General features: G+C 29.7%; 1 protein-coding gene across 2 annotated transcripts in view; it reads right to left on the reverse strand.

Moving 5' to 3' along the window:
• LOC143918852 (TWiK family of potassium channels protein 7) overlaps positions 1-17,316 on the reverse strand; it is a 79,472-nt gene that overhangs the window by 47,364 nt on the left and 14,792 nt on the right. For both annotated transcript variants that reach the window (XM_077440927.1, XM_077440926.1), the window contains exons 2-5: positions 12,646-12,807; positions 6,254-6,377; positions 2,569-2,727; positions 2,279-2,479 (exon numbers count right to left, since the gene is read on the reverse strand). In XM_077440927.1, the coding sequence (XP_077297053.1) occupies positions 2,279-2,479; positions 2,569-2,727; positions 6,254-6,377; positions 12,646-12,807 (646 nt within the window). The remainder of the gene's footprint in view (positions 1-2,278; positions 2,480-2,568; positions 2,728-6,253; positions 6,378-12,645; positions 12,808-17,316) is intronic.

The following is a 17,316-nucleotide window of genomic DNA, read 5'->3' on the forward strand; positions in this document are numbered from 1 at the left end:
CATAAAAACCACAAAGTTTATACGCCGAATTGGTTTGGAGTGGCCCGCCAAAAGTGGCCAGCCTCTACGAATTCCCATACATTTTCCGGAAAAACACCCCATTGACGTAGGATGCCATTGGCCTCGTTTTTACGCGATATTGAACCGATGCAAAAACGACACTAACTATTTCACATTACATTATACACACATACATACATATATATGTACTATGTATGCACATTGGGAAATTTCACACAAGTATGACGAATCAATCGGACGCGCGGTTTTCCACCATATCTCTCGAATAAACATTTTTTTATCGACGAACATGTATAAATTTGCCCGATCTCATAACATTATCCGAGCACGTTTCGCTACGGTCCGTAACGTATCGTGAGTGTATTTTTCCTAACTTAGAAACGTCACATTAGCGAAATATTACTCCCCAAATCAAATATACGTTGTGCTCGAGGAACTCGCGTTATTCACTCGTGTATGAGGACGTGAATCGCTTTATCTAATTTTATGTTATTTATGGTGTAGTATATACTAATTTTTGAAACATTGTAGGAAAATTTTATAAAGCAAATAAAAAAAAATTATCAGGCTTTAATCGCTGTGTATAAAAATTCTTATAAAGTCTTTTAAATATAAAATATGCTCATAGATTACATTTCAGATCATAGGAAGCGTCTTTGTGTTGTGAATGGAAATTACTATGTAGAGTAATAAGTTAGAAACTTAATTTATTTGTTATTACATTTTATACCAGGAAGGCCTTACAGGTAAACCACAATCCGCCTTCCTGGCCAATTATAAACAATACAGCATTTTTATTATACAAGTCGCCGAATTACGAGACACTGAATACTCGCAAATTAACGAGACATCTATGAATTGTACATATATTTTTATTGTACATTAATCATACTCAAATAGTGGTGACACAGTAGGTAGGAAAGATTTTAGCCAATTTTTAATCGGGAACCGTTTCATAAATGAAATCAGAAAAAATTGGCATACTCTGATAGGAAATGATCGACCTGGAGTCACAAATATCCAGGTCTGACCAGCAGCACTAAAGATATAATCTTTTCAATCGAGATCAGCTCATGGGATCGAACCCGGCGCCTCTCGGTGTTAGACAGAAGCTTAACCACCGAGCTATGCTGCTGGTTAAAATGATATTCAAGATCAAAATGGATAGCTTTTAAAGGGTTGGTTTAGAAATGTATATCATTACATACGTACTTACGCGGCCCAAGCCTCTTAGTAATATATTTAATTACATTAGTTTAAACCGGGATCGTAATTTTGAATGAAATCTCAATCATTGAAATCTTTTTGATTGAAATCCTAATCATGAAATCCCACACATTTTATATACATATTTATAGTTTATATTGTCGTACATTTGTTATTGAATTATTGTTTAAATTGCCTTTTTATTTTATTTTATAATTATTTTTTATATTTTAGAGCATTAGTTTTTTATAAAAATTTATTTTTTATATATTGTCTTAATTTTATAAACAAAATATAGAAGAGGCTAGTTTTTAAAAAAAATTTCGTACTATTTATTTTTATTTTTTCTAGGACATGAAAACGAATACCAAAGGTGCCCCCCGTCCCCCGTCCCCATGTCTTCATGGAAATTTTGACATGTTTTCGAAGTTCCCAACCATTATCCAACCAACAATATTTACTTACATAAAAAGTCTCTTTCGAAATTATATGTAGGTATATTAGATTATATAAAATGTATTGTGATCATTTACAAGTATTTTAAATAGGTTTTTATATTGATGTAAGATAATATTACAAATATTAACATGAAAAATTATGTGTAAAATAGAAAATGATCACTGGATCAATAGCTATAAGAGTTGACTTAGATGTACATATTTCGATTTAATTTTGATTTTTAAATGCTTTTTATTATTGCAAAATTATGTTCACAATACATCTTATATATATTTTAATAGCTACTGATCTACTGATCATTTTCTATTTTACAATTCCAATTTAATTTTGTTAGTAATCATAGTATTATATTATTCTAATGTTAATGTACAGCATAAGAGGAAAAAGAGCTCAAAAACCTATTTAAAATTCTTATAAATGCTCATAATACATTTAATACACAATATTAATTAAAAACTTTCTAAAGTCGATGACCTAAAGCAAAATGAGTTTATGTAATCTGTGTATGTATTGTGAACATAATATTGTATGTACAAAAAATAAAATACGTTTCAAAATAAAAAATACGTATAAAAATAAATAATTTACTCACTAGGTACGAGATCGCCGAAGCCTATAGTGGTCATAGTGACGAAGCAGAAATAAAATCCGTCACCGAAGGTCCAGTCTTCCTCCCACAGGACAAATAGCCCGGCTCCGGCTGCCAAATACAGGAACAAAAAACCCACAGCCGCCAGAGCATAAAGCCATCGTCTTCCCGAATTGTTTCGATTGGACGAAGTTCCACAAAAAACTAAAAAAAAAATCAATTTAACCACTAGATACGTACATACATACATACATAGTACTTATATAGTTGTAACATCGTTAAAAATTGCTTACATGGTATATCTGGCATGTGCTTCGCCATTATTGAGACAGCAGTGGCAAACAGTTTACCCCAATCGGCTATGACAGTTAGCGTGAGCGGAATTCCAATCAGGGCAAACAGTATGCAAAAGGTTCTGCCCCAAAATGTTATTGGAACAATATTTCCGTAACCTGAGAATAAAAAATTTAAAAATATAAATTATACAATAGGTCCACAAAAAGCTCTCGATTTCATCATAGATTTGAATCAGTCAGTAATAAAATATTTAGGAGAAACGTTCGATAAAAGAATGAGATGGACACCTCACATTGAGGCAGCGAAATGCAGGGCGATGCTGGGTATATCCTCAATATATCCAATATTTAATCGCCATAGTTCTGTATCAACTCAAAATAAAATAAAATTATATCGCGCACTCATATTACCATTATTAACCTAGGCTTTACCTGCATGGAATAACGCCTCGAATACTAAAATTTCCAAGCTCCAAATAATACATAATAAATCCCTAAAAATAATATATAATACACCCATATATACTAACTTGAAGAAAATGCATGCCGTAAATAATATTCCGTTTGTTACAGACATTACTAACAAACTAACCAGTAGATTCTATGACAGAATCACTAATAACCATATTAACACACTTGTGAAGAGTCTCGGTGATTACAACAAAATTTATATACCCTTTAGGTATAAACACAGATTACCTAAAAACAATCTGCTTTAGGTCATCGACTTTAGTGAGTCTTTAATTAATATTATGTATTAAATGTATTATAAGCATTTATAAGGATTGTAAATAGGTTTTTGAGTTATTTTTCCTATTATGCTGTACATTAACATTAGAATAATATAATACTATGATTACTAACAAAATTAAATTAAATTGTAAAATAGAAAATGATCAGTAGATCAGTAGCTATTAAAATAGATATAAGATGTATTGTGAACATAATTTAGTAATAATAAAAAGCATTTATATCAAATCAAAAAATAGATTTGAACCTGAAAGTGAACCAAATGATAGACCGAAAGAAGTGTCTATTGAGCAATTTTAATCTTGTGACAAGGAATTTCAGCTGTAAAATACCCATCATTCGGTATTTTGAATATGGAATACCGATTGAATGTTGAGAATGATATGAAGTTAGCTTCAGAAAACACCGAGTCATAAATTTTGTAGCTGTTTGTACATATAATTAAGGCATTAAATATTAAGTAATGATCATATCCGGGAAAATCTACTTTTAATTTGTTTTCTTCGCCCGAACGAAACGTATTTATTGTCCTAGGTTACTTAGCTAATATAATAAAAGGGTTTGAAACCCATTCTTGAGTTGTTGACTAGTTTTTGGATGGCATTAAAATCAATATCGACCATTTTTGTTGGAATTTTTCCAATGTTTATTAAAACGCAATGTTATTTTACGAAGGGTACCATTTATCGGCTCAGCAAAATAGCCCTATTTCCAGACAAATTAGGTATTTATCCCGACATAATATGCAAATGACCATCTCTAAAACATTTCTCCCTGCAAATAAAAAGAGTGCCCCTCTCTAAAAAAGCTCGCACGATCAAATCGGGGTCCGCCCGGCAAATCAAATGTCAAATGGGTTGCCAGTTACAAAAATAAAATTTGATAGTGAATTTATTATAAAAAATAAACATTGATTACAATTCAGTAGTTTCATCAAACTGTTAAATGCATCGCCCACAATGTCAAAATCGTTGTTAAAAATTGACTATTAATTACATTTTATATTTTTTTTTTAATATATAATTTACTAATTTCCATATATTTTAATGTAATATTGCCATTTACATTTAAAAAATACATTTAATGTTTAGTTTTTATAATAAGTTCACTATCAAATTTTATTTTTGATACTGACAACCCATTTGACGTTTGATTTTCCGGGCGGACCCCGATTGGGTCGTGCGAGCTATTTTAGAGATGTTAATTTGACATTAAATGTCGTTTTGACATATTTCGTGTAATTTATTTTACAGCCGTGCAAAAAATATTATCCCTTTTACATTTTGCAGTATTTTCATTTTGTTCTTTAAAATAATAAAATAACAAAAATTATATGTAATATTTAATATATATGTTACAGTGAAAGCATATTTCAAGTGAAAATATATTTTCACCAGTTCAAGCAGTGAAAATGTATCAAACAATGAATTTACAACGTTTAACTCTATAAATTTAACCCTAAAAACCCAATCTTAAATGAATAGGGCCAAATTTTACTTTACCTAACCTATCCTAACCCTTAAATAATACCGACCCTAACAAAATAATCTTAAATTAATAAAACCAACCCTGAAATTGTAACTGGTTATGTTATATATTAATTATATATTAACATTGAAACGTCAGTGAGAATATATTTTCACTTGAAATATAATTTCACTGTAACATATATAATACATACATATGTCATAAGAAGAAGAGAGCTTAAATGATTCGATATATAAATAAAACAATTCCAGTTTCTCATTTCAACAATAATAAAATCTTATGAAAAATTATTCACGTTTGGAAAATATCCTATTTATAGAATCAGAGACGAATAAAAATAAAGCGATTCTTTCGACCATAATATAATAAAAAATATAAACATAGAGCACAGGCCGAATTCATACAAAAGTTTCGCCAAAAAACAAGTTAAATCAAATACAGAATGGGGTGACGACACACAAGAAAAATTGCCATTTTCTTTCGCCGGAAAACTGTGCAAACACTACCAATCACATTCCACACTACATACATATAACCAGAACTTTAACAGTAACATACCATTATTTGCAATTAAAACACGACGATTGGGATTCATTTGAATTTATCATTTTATGATTTATCAAATTTATCATTGGCTGCGTTTTCCCCAGGAAATAAATAGCCTCACAATATCGGAATTCGGTACGTGTATTTAATTTTACCACTTCCAGCAATTTCCGGCGTATTAATTTTCATTTGACAGCTTTCCCGGCCCGGCTTTTCATGCTGCGTCATATTATTATTTCTATCAACGGATCATACATACATATATACGTACATATGTACATATTATATGTAACGGTTACTTATTCGACCGTTTCCTATTACACAATAAACGTGGCTCGTTCGAATGGCCTTTCATTGTTTATTTATCATTTGCTTTTGTATTACAAATATCAAACCAAAACATCAATTTGTGTTGATTTTCAAAATACTAGCATCAAATTTGACTAACTTTCTATTATAATACATGAAAGTGATGAGAAATTACATAAAATCATTCAAATCTAATACTCAAAGTCTTTGCTAATCTCATATTAAACCAAAGCATATTATAAGTAGAATTTAAATACAGATAAAGTCACATTTTGAATGGCGCAATTACATATATGGCGATAATTTCAATTCAACGAACCGTAGCAGTGACAATAAAAAAGAAATTCGAGCAAACTTTATTATCTTAGTTAATGGTCTTTGCTGAAATTCCTATTTCACAGAATGATTCATTCAAATAACTTCATTTGCATAATGTAATAAAAAAACCAAGGTACATAATTCAAGCGACTTAAATCCGACTCTGCTTGGCATGAATGATAAAACATTTTGTACGTATTCGGAAACTTTTTAATCGTACATATGTATGTATGTACATTATAACGAGGTTTTCTTTATATTTTTTGCATACCTATAGTAGTGAGAACTGTCGACGAGAAAAACACAGCCTGAAGCGTACTCCATTTTTCTTCCGCAGGTGGAAAACCCTTTTCAGCTGATATTAGAATCCCACTGTGAGCCGCTTGTTCGACCACCTGAAAGTGTAAAAATTGAATTAAAGTAATAAAAAAGCTTCATTATACCTATATTATTACATTAAGTACATATGTATGTAGTAAGTACGAGAAAAACAGATCTTTAGTGTATCGGTACGTTCAAATTAAATTTTCACGATGTTATTCCATATCTAAAGCTAGTAAAAGTGGCAAAACTGAACGAAACACATTTATTTATTTATAAATAAATGTGTTTTGAAAAAATCAACAGACAACAAATGTAGAAATGCATAAAAATAAAGAATAAATGTAACAAAATAAAATAACATCAGAGCCCAATTATAGATTTTTACAAATTACATAAAATGGTACATAATTTATCTAATGTCAATTACAACTTATGCAATCTGAACGTTTTTATTTCATAATATTGATCTATTTTATTTTTATTGATATTATATTTAACTAGTGTTGTACCTAATGACATATCATCGCATGGGTGTTGGCATATTAAGTTATTAAATAAAAATAAATTAAAAGAAATGTGTCGATTCGATCCGCCTGCGATCGAATATTTTTCAAATACCTTTGAAATATATTTATATTTAATTTTTGAATATGAAAAAAATGTTAAAAACTACCTACCTACCTATTTACATATAAACAATATAAAACACAAATAGAAATGTTAATTAATCTATTTTTACTATCGGAAACATTGGTTGCAAATAGTATATATATATATATATATATATATATATATATATATATATATATATATATATATATATATATATATATATATATATATATATACATATACATATATATATATAGAATTTTTTTTCTTTTGTGATTATATTTGTATATATTCGCATAAATTTTGGCAGTGGTTTAGCTGTGACGTACATATACGTTATATATTATATACATATATTATATTATATTATACTAGTTGTTCTACCCGGCTTCGCTCAGTATATGTAATATATTAATTAATTAAATAATTACATAAATTTTCAATAGATGGCGGTAAATTCTCTGGTAACAGGAAACATTGGTAACCAATAGTATATATAGAAGTTTTTTCTTTTGTTATTGTATTTGTATATAGCTATACGTTTTGGCAGTGGTTTAGTTTTGACGTACAAGTATTTGTTGAATCGAAACGACTATTATAGTACGGCGAGCATTATCGCAGACACACAGAATAGCGCTATTATATATATGATTATCTACATATATATTATTTATATGGATTAAAAGTTATAAAAGGGAATAAAAAATTAATTACAAATGTATTACATATTATTATAAAACCCAATGAAATTTAATTAAGCAATTTAACGACACTTTCCCACAAAAACTACACCTGAAATATAGCCATAATTAAAATAATATTACACTTGTGAATTCTACGATATATTATTCGCGTTATACACGCAATAAATCCCTCAATCCTATTCCACGTAAAAAATCGCCCTATTGAGCCTTCATATCAATCATGAAAAAAATGGAATACGATCATAGGAAGAGATAGCATAAATCATAGAACGGAATTGAACCAATTTCCACCGGCCCAGTGCGATTTTTCACAATAGAAATTGTGCGTATTTATAAAATAAATAACAAGTCCTACCGTACAGAATAATATGTAAGTTCGATAACATCGGAAAACTACTTGCGGTTTTCCTTAAGACGAAACATACTTATATGAAGAGATCCAACAACAATTCACACACAAATATCAGATATCTTTATATTGAAAGATAGATTTTCAGCAAATATACCCGAAACACAATATCGTTCATAAACAGACAATCATCACAACTTCACCCAAATGCGATCATTGAACTTTATTGATAGTTTTATAGTAATCATTCATCAAAGGATCGCTTTATTGCAAGTTCAATGATCGCATAATAACCATAAACTATTCTTTGTATATGATATTTTATTCCAAGTATATAAACATACTAGCGAATGTATGAAGAGTCTCGGTGATTACAACAAAATGTCTATACCCTTCAAGTATAAACACAGATTAACTAAACACAATCTGCTTTAGGTCATCGACATTAAAGAGTCTTTAATTAATATTATGTATTAGATGTATTATGAGCAAATTTATTAGGATTGTAAATAGGTTTTTGAGTTATTTTTCCTATTATACTGTACATTAACATTATAATAATATAATACTATGATTACTACCAAAATTAAATTAAAATTGTAAAATAGAAAATGATCAGTAGATCAATAGCTATTAAAATAGATATAAGATGTATTGTGAACATAATTTAGTAATAATAAAAAGCAATTAAATATCAAAATCGAATCCAAGTATAATTAGCATAGGTCAAACTTTCAGACACAATAAACAACTCATGAAATATGTGTTTTATTTAAAAAAAAACTTCCACACTAACCGTTGGATCATCAGTTATATTCACAGTGGCTATTTCATAACCGCTGAAAAAAAAAAATAAACACAAGACAGTGAAAACGTGTCGTAATATAATATACTGTTACATTCTATTGTGTGGTTTTTGAGTGCTATTTTTTACGCCCACTGAATATTTTCGGCGATGTGTTCGCATATATTATACATACATATGCATATGTATGCAAAATAACAAACTAAAATGATGTTTACACTCTTCGTTTGTATGTAATTGAAAAATATTATACACTTCCATTAATTTAACAGCGTACAGGTGGATGTGTGCGAATTCGTCTTTTTTTTCACGTTATTGATATTTATGACCAAAGGTGTCGTAAAAAAAGCGATACAAGTTATATACCGACGGTGATCATCATAAATAATGAGATAATGTTATACTGTTTGCTTTTGACGTTATATCGATGCGTTAATATTGTATGAATTCCTAGAATAAGTTGTAAAAGTAGCGAAGCGTCGATTTTACGTATTATTGCAACGAAAAACAAGCAATTACAATTTGATCGACATTTTCATAATAATTTCATATAAAAAGGTCAAAAAACTAGACGGAATTTTAATGACACGTTTGCAACTTTATTTATATTTCTTTGGAAGCTTTTGTCATAAAACTTGCCATTAAAAAGTTTGAATTAACCTTGAGTTAAAATTAACTTAAACTTTTGACAACAATGTTTCGAGCGAATAAATAACGAAGTTGAACATAAGTTTGGTCAATAAATTTAGTTTACATTTTAATGTTACGACTTTAAATTGGATCATATCTTGTTTTTATTTTTAATGCCATACATATACATATAAATAATGCACTGCGAAAGCACCCGGCGTCGCCCAATTTAAATATATTAATGATACAATAAACAAAATGTCATTTTTGGTACGTGGGCAACATAACTTGGGCAACGCCGAGTATTTGTTCAAAGCCTTGATATTTTAAAATGAGGATGATAATGAATTATAATATGTATATAAATTTTTCTCCGAATATGAAAATCGTCAAGTTCTTAAAAAAATTAGATTTTTATTTTTTTAAATGCATACATTATACCTATGTATATAGAAAGTGTCATATTTTAGTTTTATTTTTTCTAGAAATTTAGAAAACAAAAAAAGGAAACGTCAGCTACTCTTTATGTGGCTATGAAAGGTAAGTTGAGGATCAAAAGTGATACACAAATCGAAGTTAAAAGAACCCAAGCATGCCAAAAAGAATAGGAATGGGGTAGAGATATGAGTATTACCCATACTCTTCATTATGGGCCTACGTGACGAGCCAGAATGTTAAATTACAGAAAACGCAAATATCGGAAGGCAAAGATCGAAAATCGAAAGATCTTAAGTCGAAAGATAAAAAAAAGGGTGCATGGAAAACGGTACATACTCACGTATATACTCACTTAATTTGCGCGAGCAGGATACAACAGGAACAAGAGGAACAGGCTTTTCCTCCCGTATTAATGTGCGCGCGCAGAATACGGGAGGAAAAGCCTGTTCCTCTTGTTCCTGTTGTATCCTGCTCGCGCAAATTAAGTGAGTATATACGTGAGTATGTACCGTTTTCCATGCACCCTTTTTTTTATCTTTCGACTTAAGATCTTTCGATTTTCGATCTTTGCCTTCCGATATTTGCGTTTTCTGTAATTTAAAATTCTGGCTCGTCACGGAGACCGCTTCATTATATAGGAAACGAAAAAATGCTTTCTGCACTTTCTCAATCATTAGAGAGTATTTCCTTCGCGCGGAAATATAGTAACTTAACTAATTATAACTTGGGAAGATTAATGCTAGATAATAAACAAATAGATACTACACATGATCGAATAATAAAATTAACATTGAAGTCTATAATTTCACTTGTACTGACGTGTTTACACACATATAATATACGAAGAGAAATACTACAAAATATAATACTATCTCGTAATTTATGGGATCGAAACCTTACCAAAATTGTCTACAGAGCGATGAAACAAATCAACGAACAGCTCATTCAAACGAAACATCACACAAACAGCACACAAGGAGTGCGACATTGACCACTGCACTTGTCCAAACAACGAGGGGAAAAAATTGAAAAAGTCGCCGATAAAATGTGGTGTTAGTATGGCGAATTAATTTACGACGAACGAGCCGGTTTTCAGCTTTCTGGCACACTCGAATATTTATTTGTTCGACTGGCAAACAAACTCGTCCGCAAAGTGTGTTTTCTTTGTAAACAGACTAAACAAGATGGACATTGAAATTGTACCAGACCGGAACATCCACTGAATAATAGTTATTCATCGTCGAAATATTTACGTTGTATTGTACATACATATTGTGTTATATTATATGTATTTAAAACGATAAGTGGGTCGAGCATGACGCTAATAATTTAATTTGTTGTTTTTGTATTAACGACTTTGATTGTAGACAGTATATGGAACAGTGTCCTTAGTCGGTTTGAACTAGAACGATAAATAAACATCTGATCGAGAATTTGTGAACTTTTAATGATGTCAAATCATATTTAATAGGGTTTTTCAAAAGATTATATATTTCAAATATATGTATAATGAATTTAATAATCTCGCGTAGCGCTATTATCTCTCGTTATCCTATAAAAATTGTATTTTATATATATAAAATATTACTTAATAGCATTAAATAATAGCTTAATATTTTCCATGACGCTTCTAATAAATTATCACTAAGCTTAATTTATAGAATTATTCTTAACGTTTATGTCCTTTCTGAAGCAGACACTTTCAGTATATGATTTATTTATCTATAGTATCAAAAATTGGGGTTGAAAATGGATAGTGTGAATTATAAATTAATACATAATTAAAAATTTATAAAATATGCATATTTCTGGTTATTTCAAATTTAAGAAAATCAATGCTAACTATTTTTAATTATCATATAAATATATCTTGTATGTACATACATCTGTTTTTGTATGCGAATTAAGAAATGTATACTTTGAATATTTGATTTGCTTATTTTAAAATAAGGCTGAAATAACATTCATTCAACTTTATTTATCAAGTTATATTAATATGGTTGATTTATATATTAAAATAACAAAAAAATCATTGAGATTTTTATGCAAATGTTGTAGTTTATTAATGATTTAACTTTTCTGATACAATTTTACTCACTGAATTAAAAAAATGCTCCATATTAAACGAATACCATAGAAACTCCCTCTAAAAGTTATATTTTCTATTGAAAAAGTACGTATTTCCCTTATATAAAAAAAAACGCTAGCACTCCTGATCTATTCAGGCCAAAAATCATCCCCTGGAGTGTTTTTTCAGATGTATTTTCTTTGTATTGTCATAGGTTTGACAGTGATTGATTTTAATAAATGTAAGAAAAACTTGTCAAAATAATAAGATTGTACGAATCAACAATGAAATTAGACACGCCCATTCATAGCTGGAGTACACCTAGGCATGCCGTGCCGTACAATTCTGTGCGTCTGCGTCTTTATTGGGACATATGTATGTAACACTTCGATACTAATGAAATCCCGATTAAATTAAAGCGATTGCGAATTTTCCAGTCCGTTTCATCCGCAGCAAAAACCCAATCTTCCACCATCAAAACCAAATGAATTCGTGATTTTTAACAAATTTTCCACGGAAAATAGCCGCAGATAAATTTTATCACCTATAAAACCCACGTCACGTCTTCAGAGACGGGTCTGACGCGAGCTTTCTTTCGTAACATACGTCGTTAGCCTCTGGATATTAAAGTTTCACATAGAGTTTTCCCCAACGCCGCGGAAAAACCTCCCCGAGGGACAAGCGCCTAAAACAAACACACACAGACTACGTGCGTAAATACATATGTACATACCTCTTCGTACAGCTCCAGTTGTTGTTTCAAAATGGTACCCAAGTTTATTATGTCCGAGTTGTTGGTGATCGTGTAGATGAACTGCTCCCTTTGGTTGATGACAGAGTCCCTGTGGTATGCCAGTCTGGCGACTTCCGCCGGATACTCCAGAGCCCGGAAAACCTACCGGAAAATTCGGACATTAGTTCGCATACAGTATCATCAAACGATGCTGTTTTATCAAACGTATAGTCTGCTTCAAATATTTTAATATTATAATATTATACTATAAATAAACATGTACAAATTTGTCTATTTTTGAGGATACATATAAACGGTAGCAGCTTTTATGAATATTTCTCGCAATGTAAATATACCAATAGAGCAATAAGTACGTTTGTATTAATAATTTAAATTGGTTTGGTGACTTACGGTCAGTCTATAGCCTCAAACTTATGCGGTCATTTATTTATTCATTTATGTATTCATTTATTTATTCATTTATAGTTTTGGACCATTGTGGCATTACAGGAAGAACATAATGCGCCACAATGGCCTACATTTGAAAAAGAGAGGAACACAAAAATAAAATACAATAACATAACAAAAAGAAAAAAGCTGAAGTAGAAAAACATGATAAAAAAATAGGAAACGAAAAAAGACAAAAGAAAAATAATACATAAAATTGAAGATAAGGTGAAAAAAATCAAATAAAAGAATAAATGAAATCCTCAAATCCTATTCTTAGTTTCACATTGAATATAAAGTGAGTATAGTATTTATTTAAACATTATTTTGGACCATTGTGGCATTACCGGAAGAACCAAATGCGCCATAATGGCCTCTATAAGAAAATAATACATAAAATTGAAGATAAAGTAAAAAAAAAAACAAATAAAAGAATAAACAAAGTCCTCAAATCCTATTCTTAGTTTCACATTGGATATAAAGTGAGTATAGTATTTATTTAAATATTATTTTGGACCATTGTGGCATTACAGGAAGAACCAAATGCGCCATAATGGCCTCTATAAGAAAATAATACATAAAATTGAAGATAAAGTAAAAAAAAAAACAAATAAAAGAATAAACAAAGTCCTCAAATCCTATTCTTAGTTTCACATTGAATATAAAGTGAGGATAGAATTAATTTAAACATTAGTTTTGACCATTGTGTCATTACAGGAAGAACCAAATGCGCCATAATGGCCTCTATTAGAAAATAATACATAAAATTGATGATAAAGTAAAAAAAAAAACAAATAAAAGAATAAACAAAGTCCTCAAATCCTATTCTTAGTTTCACATTGAATATAAAGTGAGTATAGTATAAACATTAGTTTGGATCATTGTGGCATTACAGGAAGAACCAAATGCGCCATAATGGCCTCTATAAGAAAATAATACATAAAATTGATGATAAAGTAAAAAAAAAACAAATAAAAGAATAAACAAAGTCCTCAAATCCTATTCTTAGTTTCACATTGAATATAAAGTGAGTATAGTATTTATTTAAACATTAGTTTGGACCATTGTGACATTACAGGAAGAACCAAATGCGCCATAATGGCCTCTATAAGAAAATAATACATAAAATTGAAGATAAGATGAAAAAAATCAAATAAAATAATAAATGAAATCCTCAAATCCTATTCTTAGTTTCATATTGAATATAAAGTGAGTATAGTATAAACATTAGTTTGGATCATTGTGGCATTACAGGAAGAACCAAATGCGCCATAATGGCCTCTATAAGAAAATAATACATAAAATTGATGATAAGATGAAAAAAATCAAATAAAATAATAAATGAAATCCTCAAATCCTATTCTTAGTTTCACATTGAATATAAAGTGAGTATAGTATAAACATTAGTTTGGATCATTGTGGCATTACAGGAAGAACCAAATGCGCCATAATGGCCTCTATAAGAAAATAATACATAAAATTGATGATAAAGTAAAAAAAAAAACAAATAAAAGAATAAACAAAGTCCTCAAATCCTATTCTTAGTTTCACATTGAATATAAAGTGAGGATAGTATTTATTTAAATATTATTTTGGACCATTGTGGCATTACAGGAAGAACCAAATGCGCCATAATGGCCTCTATAAGAAAATAATACATAAAATTGAAGATAAAGTAAAAAAAAAACAAATAAAAGAATAAACAAAGTCCTCAAATCCTATTCTTAGTTTCACATTGGATATAAAGTGAGTATAGTATTTATTTAAATATTATTTTGGACCATTGTGGCATTACAGGAAGAACCAAATGCGCCATAATGGCCTCTATAAGAAAATAATACATAAAATTGAAGATAAAGTAAAAAAAAAAAACAAATAAAAGAATAAACAAAGTCATAAGAAAATAAGAGAGAAAAATAAAAATCATAATAATAATAGTAATAATTCATAGATTAAAAAGAAATAAATTTTTATATTAAATCCCTATAATATTCGGGACTAACGTAAAGTCTATCGAATTCCTAAGCTATGGCGTACGTAGTTCTACGTCTAAACACAGCTGGTGAATTCAATTTGACCTCGATATTTTTATAATGCATTTGATTATCCCCGATTCTAATAATAGCTACGAAACATAATACTAAACTGAATAGTCAGCTTAACGACCGTTTTGGTTCCATGTTCCGCTTTATTGGTGTTAATTACAGTTAATTCAAAGGGTTGCAAACATTGTCGTTTTCCGGTTTATTTTACGATGTTTAAATTTCAACAAGCGTTGTGTAAAAATATAGAGAGATTGTGTGTCGGAATGTCGTAAAATCATAAAATAAAATAAACGCAGACGGACTGTTGAAAAAAACTAGAGTTTTTTTCGTGGAAACGTTTTGCGAGTTTTCCGAACGAACTGCGATCGGGGTGAAGGTCTCGTGGTGGAAAACGCTAGGAAAAGCGCCGTGTACGTTTCGATTAGATAGCGCGGAAAATCTACAAATAGGCGTGGAAAAGACCAATTTACCCTTATCCCCCATAAAACGGACGTAAAATAGACAAAAGTAAATCCGAATGCAAATCGGGGACCTTTTTATAGTGCTGATTCCGCGTCCATGAAAAACTAAACGGGACATTTTAATTTTCAATCGCCAAAGAAATACAGAACATATGATTCCAGATCGAATTTACATTTCTTTGAATATACTAAAATGGAAAATATTCGAAAATAATAATATTCAATGCAATTTATATATATGTACATATGTATATGTATCTATATTATATTATATTTTCTTCTTTATTTTTTTGTCCTTTAAATTTTTTGGGTAGCTTGAGTATGTATTTTTTATTTTTATTTTATTTTATTAATTGAAAAATCAACAGACAGGATGTACATAGATATGTATAAAAAAACAAATAGTAAATAAATAATATATGTAACATCCGAGTCCAATAATAGATTTTTACAAAAATGAAAAAGATAAATATAAGGAAAACAAATTAAAAAGTAAAGAATAAAGGCATGACAAAATATGTAGAACATTGCATAATTAAACTATAGTATTAAAATATTTGGAAAAGGTTATAAAATAGAATATAAGAAGAAATTGAAAATTACAAATATAAAACAAATGAAAAAGGTAAATACAAAATAAAAAAATGAAAAGGAAAATAATGAAAGCTATAATATGATTAAATAGCACATTACATAACTAAACTAAAGTATAAAAATATTGTAAAATAAAAATTAATGTGTTTTAATATATTTTATACATACATACATATATATATGTATATTTATATAAAATAGTTTGTATGTATTATCTGGCCACAGTGTCACATTGGGATTACCCGTGAAGACATATGTACGTGTGGTATATGTGTATTAAAATAAAAATAAAATAATATTTTATCAAGTCATATCATTATTGATTTTAAAATTTTACTTAAGATATAGTCTGAATATTAAAAAAATATACATTTAAATATCAAATATACATATACATATGCATTTTCCAACGTCCGTTCATATATTTATACATATTGTAGCATGTGCTAAAAGAAGCCGCCGTTATAATTGGTTTTCGAGGATTATTTTCAGGCTTAAGTGCTGTCGGCTAACAATGGAGACCCCCGAATGGACTTAGTGGTCGGTAGCGGCATTCGGTCGCTTCCTGCTAGAGCTCTCAGAACTGACAGCGAGAGACCGTGGGACTGCATATGTGGTACGTGACTATAACAATAGGTAAACAAATGCGTCGAGGAAGATGCAGTGAGCGACCTGCCATTTATAAGCAGGTACTTAGGCCATATGAAGGCATTCTGGACGGAGCACTGGCAGTGCGTGGATCTCTTTAATCACCCAATAAATGCTGCGAAGCGACTTTGGCCTTTTATTTGGATCCTCCACCCACCCCTACGCAACAATATCAATGAGTTTGGCTTCTCGGTTTGCTGGTTTTTGTAGCCATGAATTTATACCGAATCGTAAAACCGTTTTTTTTTTAAATAATCGTTGATACTTTGTATACAATATCCTACAGTTCATTAAAAATAAAAACATCAATTGAAATATCAACGCGTAAAACTATATCAATTAATATAACTATTTTTTAAATGGGCAAATCCAGTGAATGGTGACTGGCATTTTGAATACACTTAAATATATTAATCAAATAATAAGAGCATACTTGGAAAAAATCAGCCAAAGAACAGAATAATAGAATACAAAGA

Source organism: Arctopsyche grandis, chromosome 11 (assembly GCF_051622035.1).
Source record: "Arctopsyche grandis isolate Sample6627 chromosome 11, ASM5162203v2, whole genome shotgun sequence".
NCBI classification, from domain to species: Eukaryota; Metazoa; Arthropoda; class Insecta; order Trichoptera; family Hydropsychidae; genus Arctopsyche; species Arctopsyche grandis.